This window comes from Rana temporaria, chromosome 1 (assembly GCF_905171775.1).
Source record: "Rana temporaria chromosome 1, aRanTem1.1, whole genome shotgun sequence".
Classification (NCBI taxonomy): domain Eukaryota; kingdom Metazoa; phylum Chordata; class Amphibia; order Anura; family Ranidae; genus Rana; species Rana temporaria.
This window is the reverse complement of record NC_053489.1, coordinates 433,100,902-433,120,109: the sequence shown is the minus strand read 5'-3', so window position 1 is coordinate 433,120,109 and position 19,208 is coordinate 433,100,902. Positions and strand designations below refer to the sequence as shown.

Here is a 19,208-nt window from a genome sequence, read left to right as displayed (position 1 = left end):
GTACGCCGATTCACGAACGTACGCGCGGCCGCCGCAGTCGAATTACGTCGTTTCCGTAAGGCCTTAGGCGGCCTAAAGTTATTCCACCTATGAAGTGGAATAACAATGTTAAAGTATGGCCACCGTTCCCGCCGCGAGGTTCGAATTTTTTACGTTGTTTGCGTAAGTCGTCCGCGAATCGGGAGTTACGTCGTTTACGTCCACGTCGAAATCAATAGGCCCGTACGGCGTACTTAGCAGCAATGCGCACTGGGAAATGTAGGCGCCCGGCGCATGCGCAGTAGCAAAAAACGTAAGAAAACGTGAGGTCAAGCCTCATTTCCATACAACACGCCCCCCTCCAACCAATTTGAATTAGGCGCCCTTACGCCTGCTCGTTTTAGGCTACGCCGCCGTATATTAGCAGGTAAGTAGATTGAGAATCACTACTAGCCTAGCTAATTTACGGCGGTGTAGCCTAAACAGGCTAGGCTACGCCGCCCTAAAGTTAATCCATTGTACCTGAATCTACCTAATAATGCATTAGGGTCTTTATTTTTTTATTTTCACAATTTTATCATTTAAGAGAAATACATCAATTTAAAAATAAAGCACATTTGGCAATGGTTATTTTTAAAAGATACAGCAAAAATCCATAACAGCGGTAACTTATTAAGATGACAAGAAGATGTATGGTGAAGGCGACGTATGAGTTAACAGACGGGCTTGACTTTGAGCAGTGAGTCACTCCAAGCTACAAGTTCTCTTCCTAGTTCAGTGGCAAACATTTCCTGCATGAGCCACAATGTATGTGATTGTAGAAATCCTCCTGCTGCTGCTTACTATCCTCTACTCCTACTTAGAGTCCTTTGTGAAGTTATTTATTCCAGTGAAAAGGAAGTCTGTGAATGGAGAAATTGTGCTGATCACAGGTGCAGGGCATGGCATAGGAAGAAATACAGCCAAGGAGTTTGCTGAACTTCAGTCTGTGCTAGTATTGTGGGATATCAATAAGGTAAGATGAAGATCATATTTCTCTACTCAGCTTATAACACAGGCAGCAATAAATAAAAACCTTCACCAATGCATTTTCCTTTAGCATGTACTAGGGATACAGTCTTTTTGGGTCTCCTATCAAAGGTCTCAAACTGGTGGCCATTTAGCTGTTGCAAAACTACAGGTCCCATCATGCCTCTGCCAGTGGGAGTTATGCTTGTAACTGTCAGCCTTGCAAAGCCTTGTGGGACTTGTAGTTTAGCAACAGCTGGAGGGCCACCAATTTGAGACCCCTGTTAGACAGTTGAGCTTAATTGTTAAAAATGCACTAGTATTATGCTGTCCTAGAAGGTGCAATATTAAAAGACTACAAGTAATGCAATTCCTGGTTACATAATTTAAAACACTGCTTTTTCAAGTATTTTATATTGTCTACATAGCCTTATTCAATTTTAAGAGAAGTCATCCATAACAATCAAAAGCCATTTTTGTATTCATCTGTTTTATAGAGAGGACCAGGTTGTTTACAGAAAGTGATCCAAATTACAGGGTAGACAGACGGGTATCATAGTAACATAGTTTGTGATGTTGGAAAAAGACACAAGTCTATCTAATACAACCAAAAAAAGGGGGAAAAAAACATACAATCCCATATACACACTCCTATACCCACAGTTGATCCAGAGGAAGGCAAAAAAAAACACAGCAAAGCATGATCCAATTTTCTCCAGCAGGGGAAAAGAATTCCTCCCTGATCCCCCGAGAGGCAATAGCCAGAACCAGCTTCTGAGGGAGTCTATTCCACATTTTCACAGCTCTTACTGTGAAGAAACCTTTCTGTATTTGGAGATTAAATCTCTTTTCCTCCAGACGTAAAGAGTGTCCCCTTGTCCTCTATGATGGCCTTAAAGTGAATAACTCAACACCAAGTTCCCTATATGGACCACTTAGGTATTTATTATACATGTTGATCATATCCCCACTTAATCTCCTTTTATCAAAAGAAAATAAATTCAGTTCCTCCAATCTTCCCTCATAGCTGAGCTCCTCCATGCCTCTTATCAGTTTGGTTGCCCTTCTCTGCACTTTCTCCAGTTCCCCCGATATCCTTTTGAGAACTGGTGCCCAAAACTGAACTGCATATTCCAGATGAGGTCTTACTAATAATTTGTACAGGGGCAGAATGATATCTCTCTCTCTGGAGTCCTTACATCTCTTAATACAAGAAAGGATTTTGCTCACTTTGGAAACCGCAGCTCGGCATTGCATTATGATCTACTAAAACCCCCCAGATCCTTCTCCACCATTGATTTCCCCAGTTGTATCCCCCCCTAGTATGTATGATGCATGCATTCTTAGCCCCAAGTGCATAACTTTACATTTATCAACATTACACCTCAGTCGCCACATAGTTGCCCAATTAAACAGAGCATTGAGGTTGGCTTGTAAGTTGGAGACATCCTGTAAGGAAGTTGTTCCACTGCATAGCTTGGTGTCATCAGCAAACACTGAAATGGTACTTTTAATCCCAGACCTTTTATCATTTGTAAATATACAGTCATGGCCGAAATTGTCAGCACCCCAGAAATGTTTCTAGAAAATCAAGTATTTCTCACAGAAAAGTATTGCAGTAACAGATGTTTTGCTATACACATGTTTATTCCCTTTGTGTGTATTGGAACAAAACAAAAAAAGGGAGGAAAAAAGAAAATCGGACATAATGTCACACAAAACTCCAAAAATGGGCTGCTCAAAATTCTTGCCACCCTTAACTTAATATTTGGTTGCACATCCTTTGGAAAAAAATACTGAAATCAGTCGCTTCCTATAACCATCAATAAGCTTCTTACACCTCTCACCCGGAATTTTGGACCACTCTTCCTTTGCACACTGCTCCAGGTCTCTCTTATTGGAAGGGTGCCTTTTCCCAACAGCAATGTTAAGATCTCTCCACAGGTGTTCAATGGGATTTAGATCTGGACTCATTGCTGGCCACTCTCCAGTGCTTTGTTACCATCCATTTCTGGGTGCTTTTTGGCATATGTTTGGGTTCACTGTTCTGCTGGTCTTGGATGCAAACCCAGCTTTCTGACACTGGGCTCTACAGTGCGACCCAAAAACCTTTCGTAATCCTCAGATTTCATGATGCCTTGCACACATTCAACACATTCAAGGCACCCAGTGCCAGAGGCAGCAAAACAACCCCAAAACATCATTAATCCTCCACCATATTTCACTGTAGGTACTGTGTTCTTTTCTTTGTAATCCTCATTCCGTTTTCGGTAAACCGTAGAATGATGTGCTTTATCAAAAAGCTCTATCTTGGTCTCATCTGTCCACAAGACGTTTTCCCAGAAGGATTTTGGCTTACTCAACTACATTTTGTCAAACTGTAGTCTTGCTTTTTTATGTCTCTGTCAGCAGTGGGGTCCTCCTGGGTCTCCTGCCATAGCATTTAATTTCATTTAAATGTTGACGGATAGTTTGCGCTGACACTGATGCTCCCTGAGCCTGCAGGACAGCTTGAATTTCTTTGGAACTTGTTTGGGGCTGCTTATCCACCATCCGGACTATCCTGCGTTGCAACCTTTCATCAATTTTTCTCTTCCGTCCACACCCAGAGAGATTAGCTACAGTGCCATGGGTTGCAAACTTCTTGATAATGTTGCACACTGTGGACAAAGGCAAATCTAGATCTCTGGATATAGACACACAATGCAAAGACTAATGCCGCGTACACACGATAGGTCAAACCGATGAGAATGGTCTGATGGACCATTTTCATCGGACCAAACCGATAGTGTGTGGGCCCCATCGGTTAATTATCCATAGGTTAAAAAAAAGCAATCTTGTTTTAAATTTAACCGATGGATACCTAATCGATAGAAAAAAAACGATCGTTTGTAGGCACGTCCATCGGTTAAAAATCCACGCATTCTCAGAATCAAGTCGACGCATGCTTGGAAGCACTGAACTTCGTTTCTTTCAGCACGTCATTGTGTTTTACGTCACTGCGTTCTGACACGATCGTTTTTTTAACCGATGGTGTGTAGGCACGACTGACCATCAGTCAGCTTCATCGGTTAACCAATGAAAACGATCCATCAGACCGTTTTCATTGGATGGACCAATCGTTTGTACAGGGCTTAAGTGGATTTATCTCCTTTTTATTTGATCTGCTTTCAGGTGTGATTTTTATTAGGGCTGTTACTGATTAAAATTCGATTAATCGATTTTTTTTTTAATCGATTAATCGACTAATTTCGATTAATTATAACACACATACAGATCCAACTACTTTTAGCTGATCTCCTTGCATTGCAACTCTGCATTAGTCAGTGGTAAATGTGGTATACACTATATACAATCACCCGACACTAGTTAGTTTCCACAATCCATAACTTAACTTCACAGTTCACACAAATACGTTTTAAATTCAAACTGTAGCACTGACATAAGAATTTTTTTCTTATTAAACTTTAAGAAAAACATAGCAAGTTAGTTTAACTTTAATTATAAAACATATCTAGTATATTGACTGTCAGTCACTTTATACTAGACAAGTAGGCATCACTTTAGCCAGTCACGCAGACATACCAGAGTGTTTACATTTTCTGGAAGCAGACGTGATCGCATTTTATTGACAATATACCCTGAAGAACTGAACAGTCTTTCGCATGGAACAGATGTTGCAGATACAAAAAGAATTGTCTGCACAAAACTGCTTAGGACAGGAAAACGATGGTTATTTTTGCCCCCTTCCCCTGATGGAGCCTCCTGCTTCACAGGTGCAAAGGTACCTCAATCCAATGGGTGCAGTTTGCTTGCATCTAGCAGGGTAAGTCTCACTGTCCAGGCTGTCCGGTGACATCAAGAATTTTGATCGATCAAAAAAATAAAAGATTAATCAAGGAATTAATCTTTCATTTCCCCAGCCCTAATTTTTATATTGCCCACACCCGTTACTTGCCCCAGGTGAGTTTAAAGGAGCATCACATGCTTGAAACAATCTTATTTATCCACAATTTTGAAAGGGTGCCAAGAATTTTGACCAGACCATTTTTGGAGTTTTGTGTGATATTATGTGCAATTTGCTTTTTTTCCTCCCTTTTTTGTTTTTTTCCAATACGCACAAAGGGAATAAACATGTGTATAGCAAAACATGTGTTACTGCAATACTTTTCTGTAAGAAATACTTGATTTTCTGCCAATAATTTTGGTCATGACTGTATTAAAAAGTAAGGGTCCCCACACTGAACCTTGGGGTACACCACTAATAATCTTAGACCATTCAGAGTATGAATCCTTAAAGAGGAAGTAACGCATGAGCCAGAGTCATCAGTCATGGCACGCACTGGGGAAGAAACGGCACAGAGGTCCGTTTCTTCACAGCGAATGCGCCGATGATGACATTGGCTCATTACAAGTGAAACATCTCCTAAATTGCGCTAGTTTAGGAGATATTTCCACTACCTATAGGTGAAGTCACACAAAAGCGTTTGCACTACTCTCTAAATACAGTCTTTCCAAGCCTGCAGGCTTTACCTTACACATTAGTCGTGTGGGGGGAACTGTGCTTTGGTAAAATCCACATATACCACGTCCACAGCCACCCCTCTGTCCAAGGTTTTGCTTACCTCCTTTTAAAAATAAATCTGATTTATTTAACTTCTGTCTTTCATGAACCTATGCTGTCTCTTGCAAGAACTCATCTATGTGGTCTATTATTAAACTCTCCGGTATTTTCCTGACTATAGAAGTTAAACTAACAGGTCTATAGTTACTTGGTAAAGACTTTAAACTCTTTTTAAATCTAGGCACCACATTGGCCACCACATAAACCGACAAACCCTTTGATCAGGAAAAAGAGTCCATTTAGGGCTGGTTCAAACAGGAATTGCACAGGAATGCGCTGCCTCAAACTGCACATGCATGGCAGTTTGAGGCCATTAATTTTGACTGAGCTGAATCGCACTAGACCGCAGCAAACATAGTGTACACAGTTCTTTAATAAAAGCACAACAAGCAAATCGCATGTTACTTCTGTACCATGCAATCTGGTGCAGACAAATGCACTGCAATTGTGACTTGCATTTGGGGTGTTGTTAACCTAACATTGACACCTGCTGCAGATCGCAACTGCAGTGTGTTTTGAATGCAGTGCAGAGGCTATTCCGCCTCCACCCCCCTCCTCTTCAACTTTTGGCACTTTTTTTTGGGGAGGGGGTGAGATTACCTGGTTTTGACAGGGAATCCGAATGGAAATTCAGCTTCCCTTTCCTGCCTGCAATCTCTTGGGACACGTCACAGGATTCACTCAGCACAGCGCGGCTCGTGAATACGCAGTGGGAAGCTGGCCGTGAAGCTGCAAAGAGTCATAGTCAGTTTTTCGCACTAAACATGCTGGCACTGGGGACCCATAGACCTCCAAAGAACCAGATCGGGTGAGGACAGCGCTGGATCCTTGGACAGGTAAGTGTCAGCAGCTACAGTATTTTTTAGCAAGTGACTTTCTTTTTGCAAACAGGCTTTGTGACAGAATGCTTGGCACCCCACTTGGGTGCTCCCTTCAAACAGTTCCTCCTGTCCCCCAAATCCTTCCAGCAAACCAAAAGCTAATACCAGCCATTTAACCCCAAGCATTATACACAGACAAGGTGTTGAGGTAAAATCCAAAGGAGTGACCATTTATTGAACAGAACTACAGGTTTTAATACACTTTAAAAGTAGGTCAGTAACCACATGAACAATAAAACCAAATATTTACCCAAAACATAACACACTGGTTAGATACAGTAATGAGGTAGAGTTGTCATGAGACTAATCCCATCATGTAGTAACCTCCAAGAGTTAGCCAAATTAGCCAAGAGACAGAAACAATAGGTGACTCAATTAACTCAATTAACAGTGGGAATGCATACCTAGAAGGCTTACAATGGGATAGACAAACTTAATAAACATATAACACCTTAATAAACAGACTATAGCAGGAGATTCCCAGCATCAGGTTGTTTAAACTGATTATATTAACATCTACTCTGAGTCTCACACTCTAAAGTAGTCAATACTGGTTTGGGCATAGAGGCCCCAAATATGTGTCTGGGTATATATTAAAAAGAAGTAACAGAAAGTAGAAGAGTGAGAATATGAAAGGGTTAGGGGAGTATTGAGGACCTTGGTCCCAGTTACAACAGATGGGCATTACCTAAATGACCACATAAAAAAAATTAAACTCACAATTATCAATGTATAACTGTAACAATTTCCGGGTAGCTGTAGCAGGCCCATACCTTTCAAAAACGTTCAATAGAGTTGCAAGTTGAATGGGTAATTTCTTCCATGAGACTGATAAGGTCTATTCTTTCAAACCAGTGTCTAATGGTAGGGTTAGGGGCTGTGACGGTATTGGTATGATATCCCCGTCAAAGATTCCCTTCTTCCATAAGAACATCACCCAATATTCCACTAGGAGGAATATTCCTGAGATCGCCCATTAAGCCACACATGAGTCCAGGCTTACTGCTAGAACAAGACAGAGTTTAATGTTATAACACAGAGCTTATATGTAATTTCCAAAACTGTTACAATGACAAATCTCCGCCCCCTCACACTGGGGCTTCCATACAGATGATTAGGCAGACACGACGGAGCCGATTCTGAAAACACATTTTCTTTAGACAATGACATCAGTGACGCTGATTACTAGTTGTACTGAATACATTAACTAGACAGCTCGACCCCGCATATAGTGAGATAATTACCACAATGGAGCAATCAGAATAATTAACACAAGCCACTTAAACACAGATCTCCTTCACACAACACAATAGATCAATTAACCTTTAGAAATAGTGAGGGGACATTAGCACTTCAATAACCTGTTAGCCGAGGACTGAATCACACATGGCAAGCAGGGAGAATTAAACTGAGACATATAGGCAAATGCATCACAGGGGCATATGTCTTTTTTTACTGCAGTGGAATATGGGGCTTAGCTGTGTTGAGAATATGGCAAAGGGCGATGCATCATTTGTAATAGCTCTTGCTGATTGGCCTTTACAATTAAACAGTATAGTCCATTGATCGATTTTCACTTTGGAACCTTGAATCTTTTTAGATCAATTTAAGCACTTCTCTACCAAAATGATTAAATACCTGAACCTTCTCACTGGATATGGCAATACGTTGCTGTCTTTCTGCAACCTCTCCATGGAAAATATGCAATATAGTTAAAAAAATCTCTCTTTGGTACTCCGAAAACTGCTCATGTAGATCTGTTTTCTATTGGTAGTGTAATGTTTGGGGGACCAGCTTGATCGCAGGACACAGGCTTCTTAAATCAAAACTGAGGTTTTTTAAACTTAAATGGCTTAGCAGCAGCAAAAACAAAAGAAATAACAGTCTCACCGACTTGTACAGCTCAGAACTGCTATCGCAGTTAAACAGTCCTTCCAGGTAAGTCCTTCAGTAGCAGGTTTTTAGGCAGGACACTGCCAAGTCCTTTCACAGCTTTTCACAGCTTTTCATAGCTTCCACAGCTTTCCTTGTCCACCATTCACCATGCATTGGACTCTCCTACACTCCTCTCCTCTCACCTGCACTTCCTGTCTGCTTTAAACTACTTCCTTAGACAGGTGCGTTAACCCTTTCCATTCCCTTAAAGGCACCACAGTCCAAACAGAAGGGAAATATAACGTCCTTCCAGGACCCAGCCATGGCGTCCTGTACAGTAGATAAATCCATTCTGACTTGTATGAGAACTTTATAGAATTGGGACGCACACTTGGATGGAGAACCTTGAGAGAACAAAATGATTTCCACTCTGGAAAGAATAGGGTCCTGCAGTTGGTGTCAGTGGAAGGAATAGTGTCCTATCATTGGTGTCAGTAGGAAGAATAGTTCCCCATTGTTGGGAACAGTGGTAGGAATAGTGCCCTATTGTTGGTATCAGTGACAGAAGTTATACTTCATTAATGCTGTAGAAGGAATAGTGCTTTGTATCAGTGGGAGGAATAGTGTCCAAAGGGCCTGATAAAGGCAAGCAATGGGCCACATCTGGCCCCCGGACCACAGTTTGGAGATCGCTGGTCTAAATAACTGTCATCAGTCATCCTTTAAGCTAGTTGGTCCACCGCAGCAAATGGCTTTTAGTTTGAGCATGTTTATGGGAAGTGTGGACTCTCTCAATGAATATGTACCTTAGACCATTTCCATCAATAGGACACCTCCCCAGTGAAACAACCTGGCATAAATTTTGAGAACCATCAAGGTTAGTGAGAGAAAGGAGTTCCCCAATTCCAGCGCAGATCAACCACCAGGTTAGGGATATCCTGGCCTTGGGACACAGGGTCCCATCCAGAGACTGAGGGAGTTTGTTCCATGGAGTCAACACATGAGCTGCAGAGGCCTAGAGTGAAACTGTGCAAACATCACCACTCCAAAAGAGTCCAGTATCCTCAGGCAAAATAAGACTGATGGAAGCTTCCTGGAGTTAAGGTTTTTGACATAAAGACACAAGCCCTGTACACACGGGCCAGAATCTCATCATGAAAAAAACTTTGTTTTTCCTGATGAGATTCTTGGCAAGAATCTCTTGCCGCCCGAGTGTACACACACTCAATTCAAAAGAACCGGCGTTCTTTTGAATGGCAAGAATGCAGTGATGTCATTGCGTACAACGAGCATGTGGTCATCACATTCGATGCCGTCGCCGCCATCTTGCTGCACCCTACACTGCCCTTGGAAGCTACCGCGCATGCATCAAAGTAATTTCGAGAATGCGCGGGTTTCCACAGCAACAGGTAATTATACCGACGCTCGGGTTTCTCTGCCGAGAATCCCGACGAGAAAATAGAGAGCAGGTTCTTCTATTTTTCTCGAGATTCTGGGCAGTTTTCTTGATGAGAAACCTGAAAGCCTCGTACACATGCACCGTATGTGTGTACAAGGCTTCAGGGTAATTTCTTATTTCTGAGAATGTCCAGATATCTGGTAAAGTAGCACATAGAAAAAAAGAACACATGGATTGGTGTAAGCATTACTACAGTAAAGCATGGAGGTGGTAATATCTTGTTATGGGGTTTTTTCCCTGCAGCAGGAACTGGAGCACTTTTCAGGATAGAAGAAAAATTAATGGGGCAAAATTTCATAAAATTCTTGAGGAAAATCTGCTGCCCTCTGGCAGAGAGTTGTCAATGGGAAGAAGGTTTACCTGCCAACATGACAATGACCCAAAGCACACAGCAAAAATGACCACACAGTAGGTGAAGGAGAAAAAGACGAATGTCCTTGCATGGCCTGGTCAGACTTAAACCATATTGAAAATCTGTGGAATGACTTGAAGACTGCAGTCCCCAAACGGTCACCATTAATTTTTTTCTAAACTTGAGCAGTTCTGCAAAGAAAAGTGGGCAAATATTGCAAAGACTAGGGGCCAGATTCAGAAAGATCAGCGGATCTTTCTGCTGGCGTAACGTATGTCATTTACGTTACGCCGCTGCAAGTTTTTCAGGCAAGTGCTTTATTCACAAAGCACTTGCCTGTAAAGTTGCGGCGGCGTAGCGTAAATCACGCGGCGGAATTCATTTCATTTAAATGAAGCGCGTCCCCGCGCCAAACAAACTGCACGTGCGCCGTCCGTAAAATATCCCAGTGTGCATTGCTCCAAATGACGTCGCAAGGACGTCATTGGTTTCGACGTGAACGTAATTGACGTCCACCCCCATTCACGGACGAGTTACGCAAACGACGTAAAATTTTCAAATTGCGACGCGGGAACGATGGCCATACTTAACATTGGATACACCCCGTGAACAAGTCCCTGTTGAGACGAAACGTCGGGAGGAGGCGCTCTGACGTCACCGCGTTTGCACGTGTGAGGACCCGGATATTCTGGGCGCACGCTTCCTACACAGGTCGGCCGGCTGTGTCTTTTATATGCTCGTTTTAATTTTGGATTGATGTAAGTACGCAATCTGCTGTTCTTTTAATAAAACCTTTATACAGTATCACGCTATGTGCTCTCCTTGGTCTCTTCATATGTTTTGGAGCTTTGAATCGGGCTGGTACTGAGTGGGGATACACACCATTGATGCTTCATTTTTGGATGAAGGATTCAACTCGTGTCTGCAGTGGAGAGTGGATATCTATGTTTATGCTGGTTTTTATCTGATATTTGGTAAGAGTCAGTGTTACCCGTGGGTGGAGGTCTCCTGTCTGTACTGAGCACTACGTTGCGGATGTGTCTGGCACCTTGGGATCCACTGCTGTCTGCTGTTTCATCACTACACTTTGGGACTGTGTTCAAGCCTTTGGCCCAGTTATCTCATGTCTTTATTGCACTATGGCTAATCATGATGTATCGATATTGTTATGATTTTTTTGTATACGACCACATAATTCACTGATTAATTTTTTTGATCTTATTGACACCTTGGTGTCTTTTCACATTTTTGTAGCGCGACTCCCTTTTTTTATTTAACATTGGATACGCCACCTAGGGGGGATGTTTATGTTTACGCCAGCATACCTCTTATGGAAACGGCGTATCTTTACTGCGACGGGCAAGCGTACGTTCGTGAATCGGCGTATCTACTCATTTGCATATTCTACGCCAAACTCAATGGAAACGCACCCTAAGCTACGACAGCGCAGGCCGTCGTATCTTAGGCAGGTTTAAGTGTATCTCAGTTTGAGCATACACTTAAACATACGACGGGCTTAGATTCCGAGTTACGCCGGCGTATCTACTGATACGCCGGCGTAACTCTTTGTGAATCTGCCCCTAGATTATCAAAGTCAGTAGAGACATATCCCAACAGACTAAATGCTGTAAGTAAAGTAAAATATTGTTAAATAAAATACTGACATAAAGGGGCAATCCTTTTTCCAACTCAGTGATTCTGTTTTAAAAAAAAATATTTATTTTTTCCTGACATGTGGGTGTCATATACAAGAGATAATGCAGCGCTAATAGTAAGTCCATAAAGAAGTCATCCACGTGATCTTCAAAACGTGACTAAATGTAGAAACATGCGGGTGATGAGCGTGGAATATAGTGAGAGACCTCCACCAATGACAGAAATGGCCGCTCACCTCACAGAGTAGAACCTCTGTTAGATAGGGTCAAATACGCTTTCCCATGAGGGTATGATCCAGGCAAAAGGCTCCAAACAAGGACCAAGCAATCAGACTCACAGATATTTCCAAAGGGGGGTTGTCCAGTCATGTAAAAAGATCTTTCACTTGGATATTATAAGTTGCACTAGTAAATGCAGCTGGAAACAACAAAACTGTGTCTGTCTTCATTTCAGGCTGCAAAGCAACAACATTTGATTATTTTGAAGGGGGTTGATTCTTTTCTATACCCTCTCTATATTACAACAAAGACTCTAAAGTCAGGTTTTAGTCCGTTTTATAAAACCTAGAAGCACCTGCTGAGTGTTTATGTTAGCAGCCTGCCAAGATTCAGTGGAAACTTGGATTACGAGCATAATCCATTCCAAGAGAATGCTTGTAATCCAAAGCACTCACATATCAAAGCGAGTTTCCCCATAGAAGTCAATGGAAACAAAGATAATTTGTTCCGCATTGACTTCTATTGTATGTGTAGCACTACCCCCGGAGGAGCTGCTAGTTTGTTTTGGGTGGCATGTTACCTCTGTGACTCCGCCGTCTAGGGTAGTTGATGAGAGTTGTAGTAATAGAATGTCCACAGCAGGTGTCTTTTTCTTGTGCTTTTATTTACCCAACAGGGTAAAACAGTTGAACAGTTGAACAGATTCAGGTGTAGGTAAAGGAAACAGTCCTGCTTCCAATGACAAACTTTACTTCGCCACTCCAGCCGGAATGGGCACAGCGCACCTGGACAGGCCTCTCTCACAAGCCTGACAGCCAGAATAACACTCGAACTTGGGGTTAGGTCTCTGCCACAGACCCTCCCAATGGTTGCAGAAAATAGTGGTCTGAAGTCCCCTTGACTGGACTTGACATCTGGATCTCCTTCAGATAGTTTAGGTTTTGGGTACCGACTGATAGGCGGCCAACATTCAGCCTCTCAGTGTCCGATTCCTCTGGTCCCCGATGGATTGTCAGGCCACTATTGGAACAACAGCCTCTCTTGGTACTCCTCAGGCAGACTCTCCACTGTACAGCTTCCTCCAACAGGACGGACAGCCCAGGATCTCTGTAGGTGGGACCCAGTCGATTACTGAGTCCCAAGCGGCAGATCAATTTCTCCGGGCCAACGTGGTCCCGAAGCCAGGATCTCTGCGTTGCACACGCACCCCTGGCCCGGAAGGCCATTTCGCCGGGTTGCTGTGGTATGGCTACCCTAAAGGTGGGCGCCACATGAGGAGAAGACCCAGGAAAATGGCGTCTGCCCCATAAATACCCCTCCCCAGCATGCACAGCGAGGAAGACTACTCCTGATAGGCTGCTGGGAAAAAGTATCTAGTCCTTGACTCTACTGCTGCCACCTGCCGACCTGGGGTGGAACTGCACCCCAGGAACAACAGCATGAGCCCACAGCACAGCCAAGCTGGGACAGAAGCTCCAAATTTGAACTAATTAACCATGGTCAGAGTTACTTAACTCTCTGACCCTCTAAATTTCAATAGCACCGGTTCTGAAAAGTAACCAGGTGCTACACATGCAATACTGCATGTGGCCACAGGTGGGGGGCGCCAGAGAGACTCGGAAATACTCGGAGATTGTTCGGATGAAGTCAGAAACCCTCAACGGCTCGGAAACACTCGGGAAAGGAGTATTTCCGAGTGTTTTCAAGTATTTCCAAATGGATCCAAGCGGCTCCAGGTGGCTCCAAGTGTCACCGGCGCCCCCGCACCTCTGGCCAAATGCGGTACTGCACACAGCAGAGGTTTGAATTCTGCTCATTTTGCGAGACAACACTCGCAAACAGAGGTCAATGGAGGTTGGTTTTAAATGTTACTGCCCATTTAGAATATGTAAATACATTAATGTGAATAGTCTGGGTGCAGGTTTACTTTAAATCTCTTGCAGAGAATACAGTATTCAGTTTAGGGTGGACGGTAATTCTAACGAAAGTCTTTCTAATGTGTTCAACAGACAGGCATTGAAGAAACTGCTACAGAATGCAGAAAGCTTGGAGCCAAGGTTTACACATATGTGGTGGATTGCAGCAAACGTGAGGAAATCACTACAGCTGCTGCTAAGGTGAGATTATATTATTATTATTAGATTTTTTTTTTATAAGGCCTCATGCACACTGGATTTTTTTGAAGTTGCCTCTAGGGGCGGCAAGATTTTTTGTTCTCCTGCCTGTAACCTCCTCTGCCTATGTGTCTATGCACACATAGCGTCGGAGTATCTGCTGATACTCCGGCGTACTTTCAAATTTGCAGCGTCGTATCTTTATTTGACATTCACAAAAAAAGATACGACGGCTTTTGGCTAAGATCCGACAGGCGTACGGCTTCGTACGCCTTTGGATCTTAGGTGTAATTTTCCGGCGGCCCCTGGGTGGAGTTTGCGTCATTTTCCAGGGTCGGGTATGCAAATTAGCTGATTACGGCGATCCACGCGTTCGTCGCAATCTCTTACGTCGTCGCTAGTCGTTTTTTCCCGTCGCAAACATAAGCCTGCTTTTTCATGGCTTATATTTAGAACAGCCATGTTAAAGTATGGCCGTCGTTCCCGCATCGAATTTCAAATCGTTTTTTTTTTGCGTAAGACGTCCGGGAATACAAAACGACGTAACGTTGGGGCGCTGTAATTTCGCGCAAAGCACGTCGGGAAATTTTCACACGGAGCATGCGCATGGTACACGCCCCATTTGAATTAGGCGGGCTTGCGCCGGACGGCTTTACGTTACACCGCCGTAAGTTTACACGCAAGTGCTTGGTGAATCAGGCATTTGCGCTGAAAACTTGCGGCGGTGCAACGTAAAGACGATACGTTACGCCGCCGCAGATATCTGTGAATCTGGCCCATAAGCTTTAACTACTTCAGAATTTACCCCCTTAATGACCAGGCCATTTTTTTGCAATTCGGCAGTATTCAGTGGCCAAAATCGATTATTATTCTGGCCAATGAAATTAAAAATGCCCAAGAACTTGGCGTCTGTAAATGCACCTTAAGGCTCGATTCACACCTATGCATGTTGCTTTTGAGCGTTTTTGCAATGCTTTTTGCAGTGTTTGCTGAGGTTTTTACGTGCGTTTTTACCGCGTTTCGCGTTTTGCGTTTTTTTTTTTTTTTTTGCCAGTAATTTTTATTTTTTTACATTTCCTTTAACAACTAGCTATAAACAGGTTAAAAAAAACGCAAAATGCAAATCGCGGCAAAATCACGGCAAAATGCGTTTTGGATGCAGGTCCATTGAATTCTATTGCATGCAAAACGCTGCTTTTTGCAGGAAAAAAAGTCCCCGACCCTTTCCAAAAACGCAGAGGCACAAAAAAGCATTGATGTGAACATGTTCCATAGGAAACCATGTTAAACATTTTTCCTGCATTTCTGCAAAATTAAAAACGCATCAAAAAAAGCATTAGTGTGAATGGAGCCTAAAGGCCCATACACACGATCTGACTTTTTGACAACAAACTTCGAAATAACCAGGTTTTTCAAAAAATCCGACCGTGTGTACGCTCCATCGGACAAACTTTTTCGTTTTTTATTGGACAAAAGTTCGCTCTGCAAACAGAAAAACTTTCTGGCAACAAAAGTCATATGGTGCAAAGTCCTGCCATGTGTACAGAAATCCATTGGACTTAAGTCCAAAGTACAAACACGCATGCTCAGAACCAATGCAAAAGATCAGACAACAATACAGAAGTTGACCAAAGGGTGGCGGTAAAGAGCTGAAAAAAACACGTGATTTTGGTAAAGTTTGCTGAAAAAGTCCTGCCGTGTGTATGCATACCAAGTTCACGGCCAACGCTCTTCAAACAAAAATCCCCGGAAAAGTTTTTTAAAGTCTGATTGTGTGTATGAGGCTTTAGGCATTACAGACAAGCTCAGTAGTACCGTGGTCCTGATCTTTGTGCAGACTGGAAACCAGCTACAGTGATTCTCTGTTCATGGTCCCGGTAGCATGAATTATTTTCTCATAAGCAATTTACATATCCTGCTGTGTAACGTGTGATAATTAAATAAAGGTATCTTGTTTACTTTCTGACTTAGGTAAAACAAGAAGCGGGAGATGTTGACATTCTTATAAATAACGCTGGAATTATTTTCTGTGCTGATGTACTGTCACTAGAAGATCAACAGATCGAGAAGATATTTGAAGTGAACATTCTTGCTCACTTTTGGGTGAGTGTGCACTGATAATGATTTTTTTTTTTTGGCAAGTCAGCCCTAGGCACCCAGAGAACTTTTAGATGACACCTTCCACTGTGAATTATGTGCATGGCAAAATTGCACCAACAGTGGGAGGGGTTTAAAACTTGAGCCTACTCGCTGTGTACATGGTAACATGCCACAGTCATTGTGCCTATGAAATATTCTTTAAAGTGGTTGTAAAGGTTTTTCAGTGTGCAACTTCCCCTTCAGTCCCCCCTCCCCATTATACTTACCTAAGCCCGATCTTGATCCAGCGATGTGCACGAGACCTGAGGCTCTCCCTGGTCTCTCCCTTCTGATTGGCTGGATGCAGTAGCAGGAGCTATTGGCTCCCACTGCTGTCAATCACAGCTAGGGAGGCAGGAGTTGGGGGTGGGGCTGAGCCACGCTTTCTGTGTCTTATGGATGCAGCGAGCCGGCTCGGGAGCGAGCACGCATGAGTGCCCCCACAGCAAGCGGCTTGCTATGGGGGCACTCGGCAAGAGGGAGGGGCCCAGAGCGCCAATGGGGGACCTGAGAAGAGGAGGATCAGGGCTGTAAGTGTAACGTTATTTTTTTTCCTTTACAATCACTTTAATTACTGTGCCACAAGCAAGAATCATTTGTAAAAAATTACACTGTTGTATTACATATCCTTTCCTGCACATAGCAAACCTTTAAGAAAACGTTACCAACACAGTAAGTGAATACTTAGCAACAAGGAATTGTTGTATAATGTAGCATAAAGAGTGCAGGGGTCAGGACTCAGGAGTATATAATATACTTAGAATGCAATAGTCAGGACTCAGGAGTATGTCATATACACACCACCAGTGTACAAAGTACACGCGCACACACATATATATATATATATATATATATATATATATATATATATATATATATATATATATATATTATATATATACACAGTATGGGCCAAATCCTCAGCCAGGCGGCGTAACTTAACTTTCAGCAGTTAAGTTACACTGACTTAAAGTTTCTACCTAAGTGCCTGATCCACAAAGCACTTACGTAAAAATTTCAAGCCGTGTAAGTTAAGTGCCGCCGTCGTAAGCCGGTCCTCCTCTCCGGGGGGCGTTTACAATTTAAATGAGGCGCGCTCCCGCGCCGGCCGTACTGCGCATGCGTGTGACGTAATTTTCCCGACGTGCATCGCGCGAACGTAATTGACGCCGGGCGGCTTTGTGGATTGCGACGGGACACTAAAGTTGCGACGGGTGAAAAAAAAGACGCGCCGGGAAAACAAATAATTTAAAAAAAAAATGACAGCGTCGCTCAGCATGCATTCCTGAGAGGGAGAACTCCATGCCAATTTTCAAAGAAAAAACCGGCATGGGTTCCCCCCCCCCAGGAGCATACCAGGCCCTTAGGTCTGTTATGGGTTGTAAGGAGACCCCCCCTCCGCCGACAAATCGACGTAGGGGGTCCCCCTACAATCCATACCAGACCCGTATCCAAAGCACGCTACCCGGCCGGTCAGGAATGGGAGTGGGGACGAGCGAGCTTCCCCCCCCCTCCTGAGCCGTGCCAGGCCGCATGCCCTCAACATGGGGAGGTTGGGTGCTCTGGGGCAGGGGGGCGCACTGCGGGCCCCCCCACCCCAGAGCACCCTGTCCCCATGTTGATGAGGACAGGACCTCTTCCCGACAACCCTTGCCGTTGGTTGTCGGGGTATGCGGGCGGGGGCTTATCGGAATCTGGGAGTCCCCTTTAATAAGGGGGCCCCCAGATACCGGCCCCCCACCCTAAGTGAATGGATATGGGGTACATCGTACCCCTATCCATTCACCTGTAGGTAAAAAGTAAAAGTTATTAAACACACAACACAAGGGTTTTTAAAATAATTTATTATTCTGCTCCGGATGCCCCCCCTGTCTTCGTTATTAGCTCAATTACCAGGGGGGGCTTCTTCTTCCACTCCCCGGGGGTCTTCTTCCACTCTCCGGGGGTCTTCTCCGCTCTCTATATAGGCATCACCGTCCCATCATGCTCCGGTAGGTACCCACGTGGGTACCTGCCGGAGCATGATGGGACGGTGATGCCTATATAAATGTGATGCAAGGCGCGCTTCCATCATTACAGCGACAACAGGCGACGAGTCAACATCGGAAGAGGGGAGAAGAACAGAAGACCCTGACGTCACAGAAGACCGCGCCGGCTGCCTGTTACTAATTGAGCTAACACACAAACATAGCAGGCAGCCAGCGCTGAAGAAGAAGGCACCGGACATCTGCAGAAGAACCGGGGTTCGCCGAGTCAACAGCGGAAGAGGGGAGAAGATGGAAGAAGCCCCCCGGAGTCCGGAGAAGCCCCCCCCGGAGAGCGGAAGAAGAAACCCCCCCGGAGAGCGGAGAAGACCCCCGGAGAGTGGAAGAAGACCCCCGGAGAGTTGAAGAAGAAGCCCCCCCTGGTAATTGAGCTAATAACGAAGACAGGGGGGGCATCCGGAGCAGAATAATAAATTATTTTAAAAACCCTTGTGTTGTGTGTTTAATAACTTTTACTTTTTGCCTACAGGTGAATGGATAGGGGTACAATGTACCCCATATCCATTCACTTAGGGTGGGGGGCCGGTATCTGGGGGCCCCCTTATTAAAGGGGACTCCCAGATTCCGATAAGCCCCCGCCCGCATACCCCGACAACCAACGGCAAGGGTTGTCGGGAAGAGGTCCTGTCCTCATCAACATGGGGACAGGGTGCTCTGGGGTGGGGGGGCCCGCAGTGCGCCCCCCTGCCCCAGAGCACCCAACCCCCCCATGTTGAGGGCATGCGGCCTGGCACGGCTCAGGAGGGGGGGGACGCTCGCTCGTCCCCACTCCCATTCCTGACCGGCCGGGTAGCGTGCTTTGGATACGGGTCTGGTATGGATTGTAGGGGGACCCCCTACGTCGATTTGTCGGCGGAG

The 19,208-nt window shown here is 44.2% G+C and overlaps 1 protein-coding gene across 2 annotated transcripts in view; it reads left to right on the top strand.

Moving 5' to 3' along the window:
* Positions 1-711: 711 nt before the first annotated feature.
* Positions 712-19,208, top strand: part of LOC120915424 (estradiol 17-beta-dehydrogenase 11-like) — a 50,457-nt gene continuing 31,960 nt past the window's right edge. For both annotated transcript variants that reach the window (XM_040325924.1, XM_040325917.1), the window contains exons 1-3: positions 712-994; positions 14,062-14,169; positions 16,138-16,269. In XM_040325924.1, the coding sequence (XP_040181858.1) occupies positions 785-994; positions 14,062-14,169; positions 16,138-16,269 (450 nt within the window). In that variant the 5' untranslated portion in view covers positions 712-784. The remainder of the gene's footprint in view (positions 995-14,061; positions 14,170-16,137; positions 16,270-19,208) is intronic.